This window comes from Aethalodelphis obliquidens, unplaced genomic scaffold, assembly GCF_003676395.1.
Source record: "Aethalodelphis obliquidens isolate GAN/ISIS:26980383/991018 unplaced genomic scaffold, ASM367639v1 scaffold43, whole genome shotgun sequence".
NCBI classification, from domain to species: Eukaryota; Metazoa; Chordata; class Mammalia; order Artiodactyla; family Delphinidae; genus Aethalodelphis; species Aethalodelphis obliquidens.
In genome coordinates this window covers 8,049,120-8,067,662 of record NW_020837987.1, presented here as the reverse complement: position 1 = coordinate 8,067,662, position 18,543 = coordinate 8,049,120, and the positions used below count along the sequence as shown (strand labels likewise).

General features: G+C 51.9%; 1 protein-coding gene across 4 annotated transcripts; it reads left to right on the top strand.

The window, feature by feature from the left end:
• Positions 1 to 3,768: 3,768 nt before the first annotated feature.
• Positions 3,769 to 18,230, top strand: HNRNPL (heterogeneous nuclear ribonucleoprotein L). Of its 4 annotated transcripts, none has more exons than XM_027079474.1 (13): positions 3,769 to 3,807; positions 8,295 to 8,413; positions 9,036 to 9,273; positions 9,404 to 9,489; positions 10,484 to 10,580; positions 10,667 to 10,739; positions 14,050 to 14,121; positions 14,233 to 14,513; positions 15,575 to 15,696; positions 15,984 to 16,185; positions 17,026 to 17,083; positions 17,186 to 17,281; positions 17,858 to 18,230. In XM_027079474.1, exons 3-13 carry the CDS (start codon positions 9,049 to 9,051, stop codon positions 17,914 to 17,916), a joined length of 1,371 nt encoding a protein of 456 aa, XP_026935275.1. In that variant the 5' UTR covers positions 3,769 to 3,807; positions 8,295 to 8,413; positions 9,036 to 9,048; the 3' UTR covers positions 17,917 to 18,230. The 4 variants fall into 4 exon arrangements, with proteins under 4 accessions (XP_026935275.1, XP_026935274.1, XP_026935272.1 ...); XM_027079473.1 differs by lacking the exon at positions 3,769 to 3,807 and adding an exon at positions 6,082 to 6,192; XM_027079471.1 differs by lacking the exon at positions 3,769 to 3,807 and adding an exon at positions 6,082 to 6,357.
• The last annotated feature ends 313 nt before the right edge of the window (positions 18,231 to 18,543 follow it).

Below are 18,543 nucleotides of genomic sequence, written 5' to 3'. Positions count from 1 at the left end.
TTTTAAATTAATTAATTTTTTATTGAAGTATAGTTGATTTACAATGTTGTGTTAGTTTCAGGTGTACAGCAAAGCGATTCATATATATCTATATCTATCTATATTTTTTTCAGATTCTTTTTTCATATAGGTTATTATGAAATATTGAGTATAGTTCCTTGTGCTATACAGTAGGTGTCCTTGTTTTTTTCGGTCATTACTTGATTGTGGTGGCGGTTTCACAGGTTTATACATAAGTCAAAACTCACCAACCGTATTCTTTAAATATGTATGGTTTCTTGAATGTCAGGCATATCTCAATAAAGCTTGGGGAAAAATAAGTCACAACTGTGTAATGCAACTGAGAACTTTTCCTCTACCACAATGGCTTCACCCATTGACCCCTAAAGGCATCTGAGTTTTCAATCTGAGGCCCAATAGACCATGAAGATATTTCTGCTTGGAGCCCTGAAGAGGCTTTATTAAGAAAGAAAAGAAAAGAAAGCTGGCCTATTTCTGCTTTGGGGCCTGTCACATTTCTCTCCTGAAACCCTGAGCCCACAGGGGACCACTTCCTTGACTAGGGAAGAAAAAAATGAGAATAGGCATAGGAAAAAAAAGAAGCCCAGCAGATGGGAACATGGCTAGCTACCCCACTCACAAGTAGGCAGGAGGAGAGTGGATATGGGGGGAGGGTGGCTGTAGTTCTTCCAGGAAGCAGGGAGAAAGTCACTGCTGAGAGTGACAACGAGGGAGACGCTGTTAGAGAGGTTTGAGGAGAAGATCTGATACATCATCTGGGAGAGTCAAGGGACCAGGGGCAGAGGCAAGATTCGTTAGGCAGCATTCCAAGTCGGTGGGTATGAATTTAAGGCGAGAGCAGTTAGCATGATTGTGTATTTTTTTCCATCCACATTCATCTGCACAGATGCAGGCATGCGATAGATGGAGTCTTAGATTTAACAAGGATTGTGGTTTTGCCAGATGAGTAGGGTGGAGAGGGGGAAGTGTGTAGAGAATGTGCGTAAGGGGGCGATTATAGTGGTTTGTCAAGGAATTTAATCTGTGTGAAGGTATGAGGGGGTGGAGGGGTCATGGAAACATGGTAGGGCTAATGGATTATCGGAGTTGAGCTTCTGAAGGGAGTGAACTAGAAAGACAGGTGACCGGGAAAGCGCAAGATGCATGAAACTGAGGTTCTAAAGAGGCTGTGGTACTTGAGACAAGGTCTAGGTGTGACCATGGGAGGGACACATAATACTGTACATCAACTATAATTTTTTAAAAAAATTATTGTTTTTTTAAAAAGTGTTTTTTCAAAAGGCTACAAGCCAGGGGAATCCCCACCTCCACCTGGACGGGCTTGCTGTAGGTGTTTGAGAGCAGTTACGCACACTCGCGACACTGATGTGGATGGCGGGTCCTGGGATGCCATGGAACAGGCCTGTGTCAAAGGGAGAGGGAGAAGAGATGCTCCTTAAAAAAGAAGCATCTCATAGTGGATAGAGGACCAAAAGGAGCTGGGGAGGTTGGCCACCACTATGAGCCCTGCAGTTGGGGTGGTTTTGAATCATGAGGAGTTTTGACCCCTCAGCCCATCCTCTGGGCTCTACTTTCAAAACAGATCCATAACCTGCTCACTTCAATCCCTCCACGGCCCCCATCCTGACCCCGTCCACCTTCTCCAGCTCATTCCCATTGAATTAGCCTCCTGTCTTCCTGCTCCCACCCCACCTCCCACAGTCTGTTTCCCACACCCACAGCATGCAGCCACAGGGCTCCTGTGAACACCTGAGCCAGATCAGGGCCCTTACCTGCTCGGAACCCTCCTGTGGCCTCACCTCAGAGTAAAAGTCAAAGTCCTCCCCTCCCCATGGCCCAGGAGGACCCTCACAGACTGCCCTCTCCCCCTTTTCTGATGTCATCACTTACCATTTACTCCTCCCTTCCTCTACTCCAGCCACAAAGGTCTCTAGCAATTCCTGGAACACACTAGGCACATTTCACCACAGGGCCTTTGCACTGGATGTTCCTTCTGCTTGGAATGCTCTTCCCCCAGTATCCACATGACTTCCTCTCTCTCCTATTCAGACCTTTGCTAAAATGTCACCTTCTCAGTGAGGCTTCACCTGAATACCCTTTTGAGCAAACTGCCCTCATGTACTCCTCAGCCTCCTTCCCTGTTTCATTATCTTCATAGCAGTTATCACCTCTGATACATATTTTACTGATGTATTGTGCATCTTTCACCAGAATGGAACCCCTGCAAGGAGGGAATTTTTTTTTTTTAAATATTTATTTATTTATTTTTTAGGTTGCACCGGGTCTTAGTTGCAGCATGTGGGATCTTCATTGTGGCATGTGAGATCTTTAGTTGTGTTGTGTGGACTTCTTACTTGTGGCATGCGAACTCTTAGTTGCAGCATGCATGCGGGATCTAGTTCCCTGGCCAGGGATCGAACTCTGGTCCCCTGCATTGGGATTGTGGAGTCTTACCCACTGGACCACCAGAGAAGTCCCGGGAGGGAATTTTTTCCTATCTGGTTCACCATTTTTATCCCAGATGCCCCAAAGACCGTTAGTTCAATAAACATCTGATGAATGAGTGAATGACCCCAGGGTAGGTCCTTAGAGGGGTGAAAACATACCCACTTTTGGCCCCCAAAGAGCCCAGATTCTAGTGAGGAGACAAAAACTAAATAACTGGTTGTTTTCACATGGCAATAAGAGCAAAGAGGGAGATAAATGGGAAGCCATGATTATAACTGTGTATGGCGACTAACTAGGCTGGGGTGCTCAGGAGGTGACATTTGAGCCAAGGCCTCTCAAATGAGGAGCAAAGATCTGGGAGAAGGGTGTTTTAGACAGAGGGAACAGCCAGTGCAGAGTCAGGAATGAGCTCTGGGTATCTGAAGAACAGAAGAACCAGTGTTTGTGCCATGTAGAGGACAAGTGGAAAGGGTTAGGCATGGATTTGGATGGGCCCACAAGGGTTGGATTACGCAGTTCGGGCCCTAAGGAGGGGAGGACTTGTTCTTTCACATGCTGCCCAGTTGTGGTGAATTTCAGTTGGTCTTTCCCCTCTCTGAGCCTCAATTTCTGAAATGGAGGTGGACCTGAGGTTCCCTCTGCTTCCAGACATTCTCAGCACTTCTCAAGACCACCCAGCGTTGCAGGTGCTATTACCAACCTCCTACCGGATGAGGAAACAGAGGCCCCAGAATGCTAAATCACTTTTCCAAAGCCACAGAGTAAGTAGGTGCACCGTCCATGTTTGAACGCTGGCAGTCTGACCCCAGGACTCATGCTCTTAACCTCCAAGGGATATTGCAGACCCCATCACCGTAACAGGCACTGCAGTGCACTGGTTAAGTGTCTTTGGTGGCAGACAAATCCTGCTATATGCCACTTACAAGCGGTGGGATCCCGGGTAGGTCGCTAGCGTCCCCTGAGCCCATTTCCCCGTCTGTACAATGTGCACCCCAACATTTACCTCAACCAACAGAACACTTGGCTGACCAGGAGGAATGAGGCGTGATTCCCAAACAACTGTGCGACTTTCTGTGAGGGATGGGGGGCGGGTATTGAGGGGCTGGGGATGTTTGGGGAAAAGGGACGCGGAGTCTTCCCGTTCCTTTTTTGCGTTGTTTCCTCCATTCAACCGCAGAGCAACTCTCGATCTCCCCCCTCTACCCCCCCATTTTTTTTTTCCCCCGGGCTGGAAAGAGGTCGTGGTCCCTTTAAGTCCCGCCCCTCCCTCCCCCAAAACTTCCCAGTGTCTGCTCTCTTTTCGATCTCGGACGGCCGGCCAGGCTCGCCGCCGAACTGGTAGGGGCTGGGGGCGAGGGGTCAGGGAGGAGTGAGGGGGGATCCCAGGGAGGCGCCGCCCGGGGCCCGCGACCACGGCCCGTGTGCAAGGGGTGGGGGAGGGGCGGAGGCCGGGAGCGCGGGTGTGCAGATAACGCGGCAGCCGGGTCGCCAGCCGTGGGCGCGCTCGGGCGGCCAAGCTGCCTGGAACTTGCCGCGCGTGGGACGGTTCCGTCGCGTCCCGTCGGCGCGCGCCGGCGCGAGGGGCGTCCGGGCCCGGCGCGGGGGCGGGGAGGGGAGGGGCCCCTCTCTCCCCCTCCCCCCACCGCATTCCTCTGACGTCTGGACCTCGCGACCCCGCCCTTCAGTCGGAGCCGCACCGCCTTAATTCCGTCGCACTGATCACGTGTTGGAGGCGCTGCGCCGTCCCCCATCTCCGTTCTGCCGGCTCTTTCGGATCTTTTCGGGGTGATTGGGAGCTGATTTACATCTCCACCAGCCCACTCCAACTTTCGTATCTCCTCAAACCCGCGGACCTACCAGGACGGTCCCACTCTCTTAGTGCCACTGACCCCATTTCAAACTTAGTTTCCACTAGGACCCCTATTTCGGGAACCCCCTTTCACCCGAGTGGAAAGGTTCCAGAGCATCTTTGGTGGGCGTCCCCGCATTTACCACGTCTGTCTCCTCGCTTTCTAAGAGCAGCGTCCCCTCCTCCTCTCCCCCCTCCTCCGCCAGCAGGCAGCCCCATAAGGTTAAAGCCCTTAGGGCGGGATCCTAGGTCACCCCCCAGCCCCGCCCCCAGGTTCCGGCTGTTGGGCGTCGTTGCACCTTAGACTTGGGAAGGTGTACTCTGCGGGGTGGCCCTACCCGCCTCGGAGGAAACAAGGCCCGCCAGACGCTTAGAATACCCTAACTACTCCCCTTTGCAGAGTGCTGGCACTGTGCCGGGTGCTGTACCTGGCGCTTGGTAGGGTGGCCAGCTTCACTAAGGCCGAGGCAGAGACCACCGCTCCCTTGCTCACACAAGCACTTCAATGCTACGGAAAAAGCCACCAAATTGTGACGACCCAGAGTAGTAAGGGCTGTCGCGTGAGAACCATTGGCCTGAGCGATCAGGGGTTATTATGGGGGAAGCCGAGGGTCTGGGCTGGTAGGGACAAGGAACGCTTCTCAGAGTGAGCAGAGCACGAACAAGAGAAATTTATTCTTTAGCTCTGGCAGGAGGGATAGCGGAGAAAGTGTTCTAGTTGGAAGGGCCTGCTCGGGCCAAAGATCCAGAGGTGCGCGAAAGATCCTTCCCTTTCTGCAAACTGAAAGGAGTTATTTGTGTTTGAATTTAGTGGTAGAGTGGTGAAAGGACGCCGGAGAACTGGACTGGGTCATAAGATAGTCGGCAATAGCAAATGGTTTTATACTGAAGGAAAGGGTCAGATTGGGTTCAAAAAATTTTTCACTGGCGTTGTGAAGGTTAGAGATGGAGAGGAATAGAATATAGTGATGGAGACAGAGCTGCACTGGCAGTTGCCCTTCTAACTTAGTTTGCCCTTGCGGGGCTGCTTACAGCAGTAAATAAAGACTCAGGATACTTCAGGCCTTCCCTCCTTTAGAGGGTCGCCCCGCCTCCAGAGGCGCCTGAAAGCGATTCGCGCATGCGTCCTCTCCTCCGATCCTTTCCTAGACTGCGCCAAAGAGCGCCTACGGGTCAGGGATGGGCTCTCCTTTTTCACCCAATCAGGGGCCACCAGTGGTCCTACCGTCTGGTGAGAGGACTCTTTCCACTCTCAACTGACTAATCGGGCGTCTTGCAGAAGATGGACACCTGCAGTAGCCAGTGGAGAGAGGCAAAGGAGAGGGGCCTCCTTGGTTCCTTGCGGAGAGGCGCGGGAAGGTAGTCGCTGTGACGGAAGACTAAGGGCTTTCGGTTTGATGGATTAGCGAGAAGACCAATGAAAGTGGGAAGGAGGCGGGGCTTTGGGGGAGAGTTGGGAGCGCCGCTCCTATCAGGTGCTCCTAACGAGGCCAGGCGGTATCAGAAATCTGACCAATCAAGTTGGAGTTTATTTTAAGGCGGCGGGGTCGGAGAAATGACTGGCAGAAAGCGCTCGCCTATAAGGAGTGTCCCAGACAAACAAGGGCGGGCACTCCTGCAGAACGGCGTGAGCTTTACCCAATCGTTGAGCAAGGCGTATGGAGGCTTCCCCTCCCCCAGCGGCGGGACCACTGGCTCCCCCTATCGGGTGGGGGCGGCCGGTGACGGGCGTATCCCTCCCCCAATGAGAGGCGGGGGGAGGCGGGTTCTGGACCGCCATGTCGCGGAGGCTGCTGCCCCGGGCGGAGAAGCGGCGTCGGAGGCTGGAGCAGAGGCAGCAGCCGGACGAGCAGCGGAGGCGGTCCGGAGCGATGGTGAAGATGGCGGCGGCGGGCGGCGGAGGCGGCGGTGGCCGCTACTACGGCGGCGGCAGTGAGGGCGGCCGGGCCCCTAAACGGCTCAAGACTGACAACGCTGGCGACCAGCATGGAGGCGGCGGCGGCGGTGGAGGAGCCGGGGCGGCGGGCGGTGGCGGCGGGGTGAGGCCAGGGCCCTAAGCCGGAGACGGCCGGGAAGGGAGGGGAAAATTCTCACGTTGAGAGCATTTATTTTGGGGAGAGGGGGGCTATGCGCACGCGCCCAGGCCCTCGCGCCGTGGACGGGGTGGGGGAGGGGAAGGCGTTGGGCAAACGGCGGGGTTTGCGCGAGGACAGGCGCTTGCGCGTGCGCGCTCTACAGAGCGGGGTGTGGGGGGGCGGAGGAAACTGCTCGCGCTGCAGGTGGCGCAGTGCGCAGGCGCCGCGGGCTGGCTTGTGGGGCCCGGGCACGCGGTCGGGCCGATTTTTTCTTTATCATTTTCTTTTCTGGCCCCATGCGCAGGCGCACTTCTCTTGCCCGGGCCTTGTGGGTGGTTGGGGGCGGGGGCACCGCGTGAGCGGGGAACGAGTGGGCGGTAGCCTTTTTCCGTGCCTGAGTGGGGTATTCTGCCTGATCGCTATTTGATCTTTGAAGCGTCATGGTTTGTCTCAGTACAGAAATTGATATCTTTGAGGATATTCTCCCAGTCCAGAATATCTGCCTCATTTTTGTGGGCATTAAAAACCGGAAGAAAGCGTTGTGAGAGGTCTTTTTAGCCGTTTGGAAGTTGAACCAAGCTTTCGAGTTATCACAAGTTTGCTTATATTTTCTGAGGGTTAACTGGGTGCCGTAGGTTTGATGAACCCAAATGTTCCTTGAGGGGTGGGCACTTTGTAAGGGATTCAGCCTCTTCAGTCTCCTGCTCGGAAAAGACAACCAATTGTTACTCCTGGCTTGGAGCCCATTCCCTCCTCCTTGGAAGTTCCTGAAGCCTTGTCTCGTTCAGCCATTTGCAGAGTTTTCCACGGTTTAGCGGCGCTCTGTAGCCGTGATTTACTAGCATTTAAACCATGCCAGGTCTTGTTGCACGCATTTGAAAGGTATCTTAATTGAATTCTTAACACTCCTCTATGAGGTAAGGAATGGGCTTACTATTCCCCATTTACAGAGGCGAGGTAAATTCCTTTAGGTCTTGTAGCTAGTCTGAGGAGGGGCAGGGATTAGAACTCAGGACTGTGGAGCTCCAGATCGCTGATCTGGTAACCCTCAGGCGAGTGTGGCTCCTGTGGTTTGTGTGGTTCATTCCTGAAATAGAATCCAATTCTGCCCATGTTACATGGGCTTCTGCTTGGTGGTTCTCACATGGGAGGCTGGGCCCAGAGCCCAGGAGAGGTGGAGAAAGTTACTTTGCTCTTTCTTGATTCCCAGACACTTTTGTCTGTGGGTGGAAAGATACTTCCCCTGGGAAGGGAACTGTCTTGATTTTTAGTGGTACAGGTTGGATCTTCTCTTCTTTTGGAAGACTTTACTGTCTTTTTCGTTAGTCTGACCTAGGTAGTATTTTCCAATACAGATTTTGGTGAGAGAGTAAAGACTAGACGCAGACAAGACTGGCCTGGATGCCACGGTGTCTGAGGCACCTGCTGGACCTGGGGATGAGTGGTGGGGAGCAGCAGTGCTTGGCTGTGTGGTGATCGTAGGTTCCTCCACTAGGGGAGGGGCAGAAAAACTTGGGTGAATGCAGCAGAAAATTGAGTCCCCTTTCCAAGCCACTCTTTTTCCACATTTCTTTGACCAGTGGGAAGAGACTGGTGCTGGGAAGACTGTAAGATGGGACTTGGGACTTGTCTGGTCCTCCATTTTGCCTTCATCAGAAACTACAGTAAGAGCCATTAGGCATGTGGCCATACACTCAGGCCTCTGCTCTGCTGGCCGAGAATCCTTTTGGGGTGATTGGTTGAATTGCTGCCTCTAGTTGCCTGCCCTGTGTGTCTTTTCTGGGTGACACACTCGAATGTTTTATCTGTCTGAGTCCCCAGTGGCACAGAAGCCAATAATCCACCATAATTCACTTTCTGTACAGCAGAAAGTGAAGTCTTATTTTTGCTTCCTTTCTCAGGAGAACTACGATGACCCGCACAAAACCCCCGCCTCCCCAGTTGTCCACATCAGGGGCCTGATTGACGGCGTGGTGGAAGCTGACCTTGTGGAGGCCTTGCAGGAGTTTGGACCCATCAGGTACTCAGCTCAGAGGCCAGGGGTTGGGTATTCAGCTGAGTTAACTCCTTGGTGTCCTGTGTGTCACCGGGTTTCTGGTTAGAAGTAACTTGGCCATTTCGGTCCAGGTTCCTTTAGCTAGGTCCTGGGGCTCCATTACTCCTGGGGTTAGCCATTGTACTTGGATAAGTTACAGCAAGTTCCGTGTCTTTTCCTCCTTCCTTTTTTTTTTTTTTTTTTCATTTCTTTTTTTCTCTCTCTCTGCCTTGTAATTTTGGCACATGGTGAGTAATGGGAATAGAGTGGTGAACACCACTGTCTTTATTCCTCCCAGACAGTTGCCTACCCAGAGTGGTCAACACTGTGATAGGGGAAACCCAGGCGTCTGTGGGAGGCATCTGACTCGATCAGGTGAGGGAGGGGTTGGGAAGGAAGGCTGCCCAGAGAAGCTGATGCCAAAGCCGCACACACCTCTTTTGCTTGTCGTGCCACTTACGGCAAGGGGTGTTCAGGTCAAGAAACCGTGACGGGCACAGCGGAGTCCAGAGGCCAGGGAGGAGTCAGATCACAGATAACTGAGGCCGTCCTCTGACTCTTGTCTCCATCCCCCTGAGAGGATTGCAACCTGTGTTCTCTTTGCCAGTTATGTGGTGGTAATGCCTAAAAAGAGACAGGCGTTGGTGGAATTTGAAGATGTGTTGGGGGCTTGCAATGCCGTGAACTACGCAGCCGACAACCAGATCTACATCGCGGGCCACCCAGCTTTTGTCAATTACTCTACCAGCCAGAAAATCTCCCGCCCCGGGGACTCGGATGACTCCAGGAGCGTCAACAGTGTGCTTCTCTTTACCATCCTGAACCCCATCTATTCGATTACCACGGTGCGTGCCAGTGGTTATTCGTTAAGGTTCTCCTGTGGAATCTCCCTCCTGCCTTTTCTCCCTGTCTTCTCCCATGAGCCAGACTGACCTGCCAGTGTCCCTTCATCTTGCTTGTGTTTGGTTTTTACAGGATGTTCTTTATACTATCTGTAACCCTTGTGGTCCTGTCCAGAGAATTGTCATTTTCCGGAAGAATGGAGTCCAGGCTATGGTGGAATATCCTTTGTTGGGAAATGGGTGTTCCTTGAGATGGGAGCTCACAGGGCTTGGTAGGAATCCATCTTTTCAATCAGCACGTGTCTCCTGAATGCCTACCATGTGCCAGATGCCTTCATAGAGCCCATGGTCTCATGGAAGGGATGGTTAATAAACAATCACAGCTGAATAGGCCCTTGAACAGCACAGATTTGAACTCTGTGGGTCCACTTAAGGTGTATCTCACTCACTAAGTGTATACTACAGTATTAAGCCATCTGTGGTTGGTTAAATACATGGATTTTCAACTGCACAGAGAGTTGGTGCCCCTAAAACACACACACATACATGTTCAAGTGGTGTGTAGTGTGAAAGTACAGGGTTTAAAGTGTGACGGGAAAGAAGAATGTGCCATGAGATACAAGAGGGAAGAACTGATATTCAGGCTGAGGACACCACATCTGCAGAGGTCCTCAGGTGGGCAGGAGCTTAGCGTTGCAGGAAGCGAACAACCTGACAACTGAAGAGTAGCTGACGAGGGGGAGAGGGTTCCTTAGGCCATTGGAAGAAGTTACGGCATCCCGGGCAGTGGGGTGAACTTGGGTCAGGGTGCAGTGGTGGGAAGTCACTGATGGGTTTTCAGGGCAGGAGTGTAATCTAGTTAACGTTTCAGAGATTGTTCAGGCTTAGTCAAGGCGTGTAGAAGTGGGGGGGGGGGCGGGAGATGAGGCTGAAGAAGAAGGTGACTTGGCCTGTGAGGCTGGCAGAGAAGGTTGTTGCCGTGGGGCGGGGCAGGGGAGTACAGGTCTCAGAGGAGCTCTGGCCGCGTCTGCGCATTTGGGGCAGCACTCCAGCTGTGTCTGCACAAGTGGCTGGTGGCTATGGGCAGTGAACTAACCCCAAAGCCCGCTTGGAGCAGTCTTTGGGGTGCTACTTGTCCTCATCCCTCTCTGGTGCAACTTGAAGCTCTTTTCAGAGAGCTCTTGGGATGGGACTTTCCCTTAACTTTACTCACATTTGACTCTGTGCAGAGTGCCCAGCGGGCCAAGGCCTCACTCAATGGGGCTGACATCTACTCAGGCTGTTGCACTCTGAAGATTGAGTATGCGAAGGTAGGTCTGGGAAATGGCTGCCCCTTGTCAGCTTCCTAGGTGAGCCTGGAGCCTGGCTGACCTCAAGCTTTTTTTTGTCCCTGCAGCCTACACGCTTAAACGTGTTCAAGAATGATCAGGATACTTGGGACTACACAAACCCCAATCTCAGTGGACAAGGTAATCCTGACGGCAGCTTTGTTTTAAACATACCCGCCTTGCCTTCACTTGACTAGCGCACTTCATAGACCTGGACTCAGGGTTATGTAATGCCATTGGGCTCCTGTGGACATGGGAGGGCCTTGGGGATCAGCTCTTGGAAGATATACTCCAGTGGGAGGGGGTGAATGAGGGGCCTCTGTAGGTCCTAGCTGCTGCTTGTGGCCCTTTGACGCAGCAGAGGATGCAGGGTCAAGGCAGAGGCCTGGGTGGGGTGGGGAGCAGGGCCTCACTGAGCACAGGCCACGGCAGTGGCTTACAAACCAGTAGCAGCTCCCAAACGGATTCTGCTGCTTTTCTTCTAGGAGCCTGCTTAGGGTCACTGACCCCGTTCTCACTGGGCCAGGAATGGTCCTCTTGCTCTCCACTCTTGACAGGGTCTGCTTCTGGGGGGACAGATTGGGGATGTGACGAGGGCTCCCAGGCCCTTGCAGCAGAGCCTTTGAGCAAGTTGACCTTGTGGAGGTGAGACACCCTGGATTGGAGCAGGGCGGACACGCCTCACCTCACTTGTAGAGGGAATGCAACATCTCTGCAGGGGGCCCAAATGGACAACCCCCTTCCTAGAATCTGTCAAGAATGGTTTGCCTTGGATAGGAGGGAGAGGTGGAGCCTTGCCTTTGAAAAACAGCGGCGCCCCCTCAGCAAGACCATCCATCTCTGTTTCTGTCTTGGTCTGATACGTCGGACTAGGCCATGGGCTGAGGGAGGTGGCTGGTTGCTGACATCTCACAGGCCCCCGTTCCTAGGCAGGCCTGTCTTGTTCGCCCTTGCAGCTGGGAAGCCGTGGGCCGGGTGGGCTAGACTCTTCCCCAGGACCCTCACAATGGGCGCTGTGGGGCTCGCTGCCCCCTCCAGAGGTCAGAGACAAATTGGTGACCGAGTGAATGTACCAGAGCGGGCAATGGCATTACATGACTGCTAACAGAAACACGGCAACCAACCATTTCTTCTCCAAGGAACATAAATAGAAGATGTGCAGACCGGCAAGGGCTAGTGGCAGGGGCTGGCTGTGCATTGGTTTTGATGCCTCTCAGCTTTGGCCGCCCCCAGGCTGGGGGTCAAAAACGAGAGCTGTTGAGGTGACCTGGAGTGAGGGAGGTGCTTCGCCACCCCCTCGGGAACCAGACTTCAGCGGCTCTGCCTCTGCACATTGCTCACCAACACACAGGGTAGAAACCACTAGCTCTTCCTGGAGAGAACAGAACACGCAGCCTCCACCACGTCCCCAGAAACAGCCGCAGACTTGAGCTCACTACATCAAGAACACCACACCGCGCTCCAAGGAACAGCTACAAGCACAGAGGCAGACAGAGACAAAGAAAGAGACGCAACATGGCAGCAGACACTGCTTTTTTACTAAACATTAAAAAAAATGTCAAAATCCAAGCAAACTTGAACCCGAAAATGTACACAGAAGTAGGAAACACAGAGAACAGAGCTCTCCCAGCCAGCCAGCGGCGCTCTTTTCGGAGAACGTTTCATAGACTGAAGTAGATTCCATGGGCCTCCAAGACAATAGGATCCTCTCCATTCCTCGCCATGTGGGTTTGGTTTTTTTTGTTTTTCGTTTTTTAAGTCCTTTGGTTTGGGGAGGGCCTTCTTTTTTTTTTTTTTTTTTTTCTTTTTTGATATTTTTTTTTTTTCTGCAGTCATCGGCTGCCAACATAATCTGCACCAACTGGAGATCAGAAACCAAAAAAAACCAAAAACTTAAACCACAACAGCAGCAAAAAATCAAAAAAACCAAAACAGACCTAAAACCAAACAGCCAAACAACTCAGAGGTACACAGTTACCTGCTGGCGGGTAACTGGGAGTGCTCCCAAGGCCAAAAGCGCGGGCATAGTGGGGCCACTGGCACACCTCATAACCAGGAGACACGCACACGGAACGCTACACAGCCAGAAGCACCGCACTGCAGCACACAATGTGAGGAGGTGACAACATGGAGGGACACTACCCACTGCATACACCTTTATTTTCCACTTTTCTGATATCTTCTGAGGACAGAACATCTGTGAGCCATTTTTGATTTAATCAAAACATTGACTTTTAAAACAATTCTTTAAAAAAAAGTTGTATCGGATGTGTACCGTAACTTGTATTTATGACTGTAAAACCATGTGATGCAGGGTCGCAGTGTATGTTTGATGGGACGCCATCTTTCAGAACTGTGCTAACTCACTGTTGAAGCGTCCAATGGTAAGAGAAAATACAGATTTGTTTTTTGTGACAAATGGACATTGTACTCTGTACTTCTGCTGTAAGTAGCCCTTTTCCATCTTTGTAATGACTGTTGGAAAACAAAACCCAGGCCGGGTGGCAGGAAGGGGCAGTGTTCCCGAGCCCTGGGTTTTTGGAGTCAACCAGGCCTGGGTTGAAGTCCCGGCTTGGCCACTAACTTGCTTTGTGACCTTGGGCCAAAGTGTATTATAACTGCTCAGTTAAAAGTTAAGTGCTCATTTTTCTTATCTGTAAAACGGGACTAAAATAGTACCTACCTCATAGGGTTGTTGTGAGGAATTTAAGAAACGGTGATGTCTGTCTGTAAAGTACTTAGCACAGTGTTTGCCACTCAAGTGCTAAGTTAACGGTAGTGATTTTGAACTGCACTTGGGGTTGGGGCGGGGTGGAACTGCGCCATTGTCTGAGACTGTTGATGCCTTGTACATGACTGCTCATTTGAACTGATGTTGATGTCGCCCTGTTTGTCCTTTCCTACAGTCCCTCTTCTTGGGGTGGATGTGACTAGAGGGGAGGGTGACTGGTACCAAGATTGAGAAAGTCTTCTCTCTAGAGAGTGGGCCCTAGCGCGCTCAGACCCTTGGGGCTTTGTGGGCCCAATTTTATTTTTCTACCCTTCTCTGTGTTATTTTCTGGCTCTTAACTCCTCTCCCTTCATTGGGAGTTGTTTTAGAAATCTGTTCCTGGCCCCCATATCAGCTTGCATAGTGGCTGCAGCTTCCCCAGAGGGGGAGCTCGGGAAGGTGAGAGGCCCGGAACCTGGCTTCATCCTTCATGGATGAAGGAAAGCAGCCTGCTTGGAGTGGGCGGCGGGAGGGACAGTGGGCTCCACCCTTGAGGCCTGGGCTTCATGCCCACCCTGGGTCCGGCCACAGGAAGGAAGCCCCAGTAACCCTTGTGAGGAAGGAAAGGCCACTGCCCAGGCCCTCAGGAGCTGAGGGACGCTGAGATCAGCCTCTGTAGTCAGGAGGGAGAGAGAGAGCTCTTTTTCCAAGTTAGGTTCTAACTGTTCTCTCTGTCTGCAGGTGACCCTGGCAGCAACCCTAACAAACGCCAGAGGCAGCCCCCTCTCCTCGGAGATCACCCCGCAGAATATGGTGAGGGCAGGGGGTTCCCCTCCGTGGACTCCCGTGGCTCATGTGCCCCTGCCCGCCGCCCGACGCGCAAATTCTCACCCGTCCTCCCTCTCTTTCCTTCCCACCCCCCAGGAGGGCCCCACGGTGGGTACCACAGCCATTACCATGATGAGGGCTACGGGCCCCCCCCACCTCACTACGAAGGGAGAAGGATGGGTCCACCAGTGGGGGGTCACCGCCGGGGCCCAAGTCGCTACGGCCCCCAGTATGGGCACCCCCCACCCCCTCCCCCACCACCCGAGTATGGCCCCCACGCCGACAGCCCTGTGCTCATGGTCTATGGCTTGGATCAGTCTAAGATGAACTGTGACCGGGTCTTCAATGTCTTCTGCTTGTATGGCAACGTGGAGAAGGTGAGCTTCCACTAGGTCCACTGCTTTCCTTATAGACCTGGCAGCCCCAGGGGAGGCCCCGACCTTTTGGCCCCCCAGTGAGCAAAGAAGCGGGAAGGAGCGTGTTTAGGAGCAAGCAGGTCCAGAGAGGGTAACTAGTTTTAATCAGGTGACATTGCAGATGGATTTTATTTGGTCCTCATGCTATCTGGGTGATTTATTTTTTTATTTTTTTTAATTTTCAGTGTTTTTTTTTTTTAAAAAAAACAAGACTTTATCACATGAAAGTGTTAGTACTTAATATTATGTAAATCTTACGGTGTATAAAATTTACCCATCACAGTTAAAGATCATTATGTCAGGATTTTCTTTGGAACATGTCAGATGATATGGCAACACTGAGCCTTCCTGCCTTGCCTGGGATAACAGTTGCCTGGGGCTGTCTAGTGACTGCCCACTTCAGACTAGGTCGTTTCTTCTGTCAAACCCATCTGGGTCCTAGAAGCCTTTGAGTTTACAGCCCCTGGCCTGGCCCATTAATGTTAGCAGCTAATAACGTGTGAAGCGGGTTTTTTTGTACCATGTTAAAAGTGCTTTAAATGTTGTAAGTTGTTTCATTCTCACAAGAATCCTTAGTGAGACAAGCAGGGGAAGTAAAAGCATGGGGGGCAGATAACTTGCCCAGGTTCACATGCCTTTTTGTGGAAGCAGGACTCAGAGCTGACACTGTTTTTAGTGTTTTTATACCATAACCCACATAGTCATGACTCAGTATCTGTATATATGTCCGTTGATGCTTTTTTCCTCCCACCATTCCTGCTTTTCTGTTGTGCTTTGTTAAATGGCCCACTCATGGGTCAGGTCCTGAGGTTAGGGAAAGACTGCCTAGTCTTTGCTGCCCAACTTGGGCTGAGCACTTGCTGTGGGCCAGACATGCTTCTCTGTTCTTCTGGCTCCTCACAAGTGAGGAAATGGAAGCCTCGATCCAGAGCAGGAGTTGACTTCCTTCTGACTGACTTGGAAGGGACAGGAGAAGGGTCTCTGACAGCTGGGCGGTGCTGATCACGGCTACTTTCCTCAAGGTGAAATTCATGAAAAGCAAGCCAGGGGCCGCCATGGTGGAGATGGCTGATGGATATGCTGTGGACCGGGCCATCACTCACCTCAATAACAACTTCATGTTTGGGCAGAAGCTGAATGTCTGGTAGGTACCCAGGCTCGTGGAGGGTTGGAGAGGGACTGAGGAGAGGAGGGAGGGGGAATGGGGCCCACTCTGGACAGAGGTCAGAGGAGCACAGAGAAGCCAAGTGCTTATCCAGGCTGGAGTTGGGCGTGCAGGTGTGTTCCCAGATGCTCTTCTGAAACAGCGGGCGAAAGTGTGTCGGCCTCTCCTCAGCTGTGGCATACAGTGCTGTCAGACAGGAAGGAGGCCACAGTAGGAGGTGGGGGACAACTTGAGGTCTGACACAGGGCTCCCCTTCCCTCCTGCAGTGTCTCCAAGCAACCAGCCATCATGCCCGGTCAGTCATACGGGCTAGAAGATGGGTCCTGCAGTTACAAAGACTTCAGTGAGTCAAGGAACAATCGGTTCTCCACTCCAGAGCAGGCAGCCAAGAACCGCATCCAGCACCCCAGCAATGTGCTGCACTTTTTCAATGCCCCTCTGGAGGTGACTGAGGAGAATTTCTTTGAGGTGGGTGCCGTGGACTTGGTCCTTCAGCCTAGCCATCTGAGGAAGCCATTCATTTTTGAATTTTAACGAGTATCTATTGAGCTGCTCTGCTGGGCTCTGGGTTGGGTGCTAGGGACGTAGCAGGGACCAAGAAAGGCTCAGAATGGCACCAGACTTCCAGCAGCAGTGGAGTTCGCCATGCTGCTTGTATTTTTGGCAAGTCAGAGTGGCTGCTCATTGCCTTGAAACATTCCTCACTGTCTGGGTGACGGACTGGTGATTGGAGTCCAATCTCGAAACATCCACACTGTCAGGCCATCTGGGGCCTAGATGACATTAGAAGGGAGGGTCCCATTATGGTGCTGTCAGGGAACTGGGGCAGCTTTGGGGAGGGGTGGAAGTCTGACTGTGGAGTTGGACTTTGGGCCTTACTGTGGCCTGAGGTGTTGCTATTCGGTTTAGCAAACATTTACCTAGTGCCAGAACACACCCAAATAACAGCTGAAGATGGAAAACTTAAAAAGCAGTTTCCCGGTTTTAGGCAACAAAATAGCTAAGAGCAGTGTTTCTCAACCTTTGGGGGGATTACAGGGACACCTTAGAGTGTGTGATAAAAGCTTAGAAACTCTTTTGTCCCGAAAAGTCCAAGTGTTCAGCTGTGGTGTGCTTCAGTTCCGCCGTGTGGCACTCCTTGTGTTTCTAAGTCTGTCTGTTCTTTGTTTTTGTTCTGGCCACGCAGCATGCGGGATCTTAGTTCCCTGACCAGGGATCAGACCCATGCCCCCTGCAGTGGAAGCGTGGAGTCTTAACCACTGAAACACCAGGGAAGACCTTTGAGTCTGTTTTCTGTTTCTGTTGCAGATCTGCGATGAGCTGGGAGTGAAGCGGCCATCTTCTGTGAAAGTATTCTCAGGCAAAAGTGAGTAAACTGCCCCACCTTCCTCGCCCATTCCTTGACTGTAGATGGGCAGCTCCCTGGCTTCTGCTCAGGTCAGCCTTAAACCTTTGTTTTTCCCATCAGGTGAACGCAGCTCCTCTGGGCTGCTGGAGTGGGAGTCCAAGAGCGATGCCCTGGAGACTCTGGGCTTCCTGAACCATTATCAGATGAAAAACCCAAGTGAGTATCTGTGGGTCCTGCGGTCATCCATCCCCCTTGTTGCTTAATGGGTTGGCTTGCTTCGGGCCAGAGCCATCCTTCCTGCCATCAAGATAGGGCCCCAGGGATTTCCTCATTGTCACTGACACAGGCAGGTGGGACCTGGTCCCCAGGAGAGCAGCCTGATGTTTCATGTGGGAGGGCCAGCCCAGCTGCTTGCTGCCACCGGCTCTGCCAGCTTGGGCGTTGCTCAGGCTTGTCCTCCAGGGAGCTGCCATTCTCTGCATCAGAGGCTGGCTCAGTACCCAGGAAAGGGGGCTGTAATAGCCAGCAGGTGAAATTTGCCCACCCAGTTCCTGGGCAGGCCTATTGTGCGCCAGCTGAAAAGCTGGGAATGGGATCCTCCATGGAATTGAAGGAAGAGGAGAAATGCCTTGTGTGTTAGTCTTGTTTTTGAGTCTCAAAAGTGGCAGTGAAGAGTTTGACCCTTGCAGTTGAATTGCAGAAAATGAGAGGTGTGTGCAAAACCAGGGGAGCTCTGGGTGGGGGGAGCATCCAGAGAGGGATCCGGTCACACCTCTGTGCTCTCTTTTGCAGATGGGCCATACCCTTACACCCTGAAGTTGTGTTTCTCCACCGCTCAGCACGCCTCCTAATTAGGTGCCTATGGAGAGTCCCACCTGAGCAGGAAAACATTGCTTTCCTTTATGCTGGTTTTTTCTTTTGTTTGTTTTGTTTTGCAGATGTTCCTGTATTCCTTTTTTTTTAATGCTAGGTTAGTAGAGGCTTAACCATAATGGAAACGCTGGAAGTCTAAAGGGGGAGGGGAAGGGGAACTGATATCTCCCAAGATTAACCTTCACTTTTTAAAAATTATTGTACATGTGATTTTTTTTTTTTTTTCCTGTTCATACATTTGTGCTGTCCGTGTACTCTTGGCACATTTCAATAAAATTGTTTGGAAAATAAACGTAGCACTTTCTGGGATTCTGGGGGTGTCTACTTCCCTCACACTCAGTCTTCTGAAGAGGGGCAGGCCGGCCAGGACACAGCTGCAGCCCTTCCAGAGGGGCCGACCCAGCCCTGAGGAGCAGTGTGGGCCAGAGCTGCAGATTGGAAAGTGATGAAAGGGTCTTGAGAATCTGGGAGACCTGGTGGCATCCTTCATGGGCTCTACCCAAACAAGCTGGATCTAGTTGAAGAGTCTTTTTTTTAAGTAAATAGTTGAAAAAATTAAATTGAAGAGATTTTAAAAAGAAGAAAGCCTTAATCTTAAAAAGTAA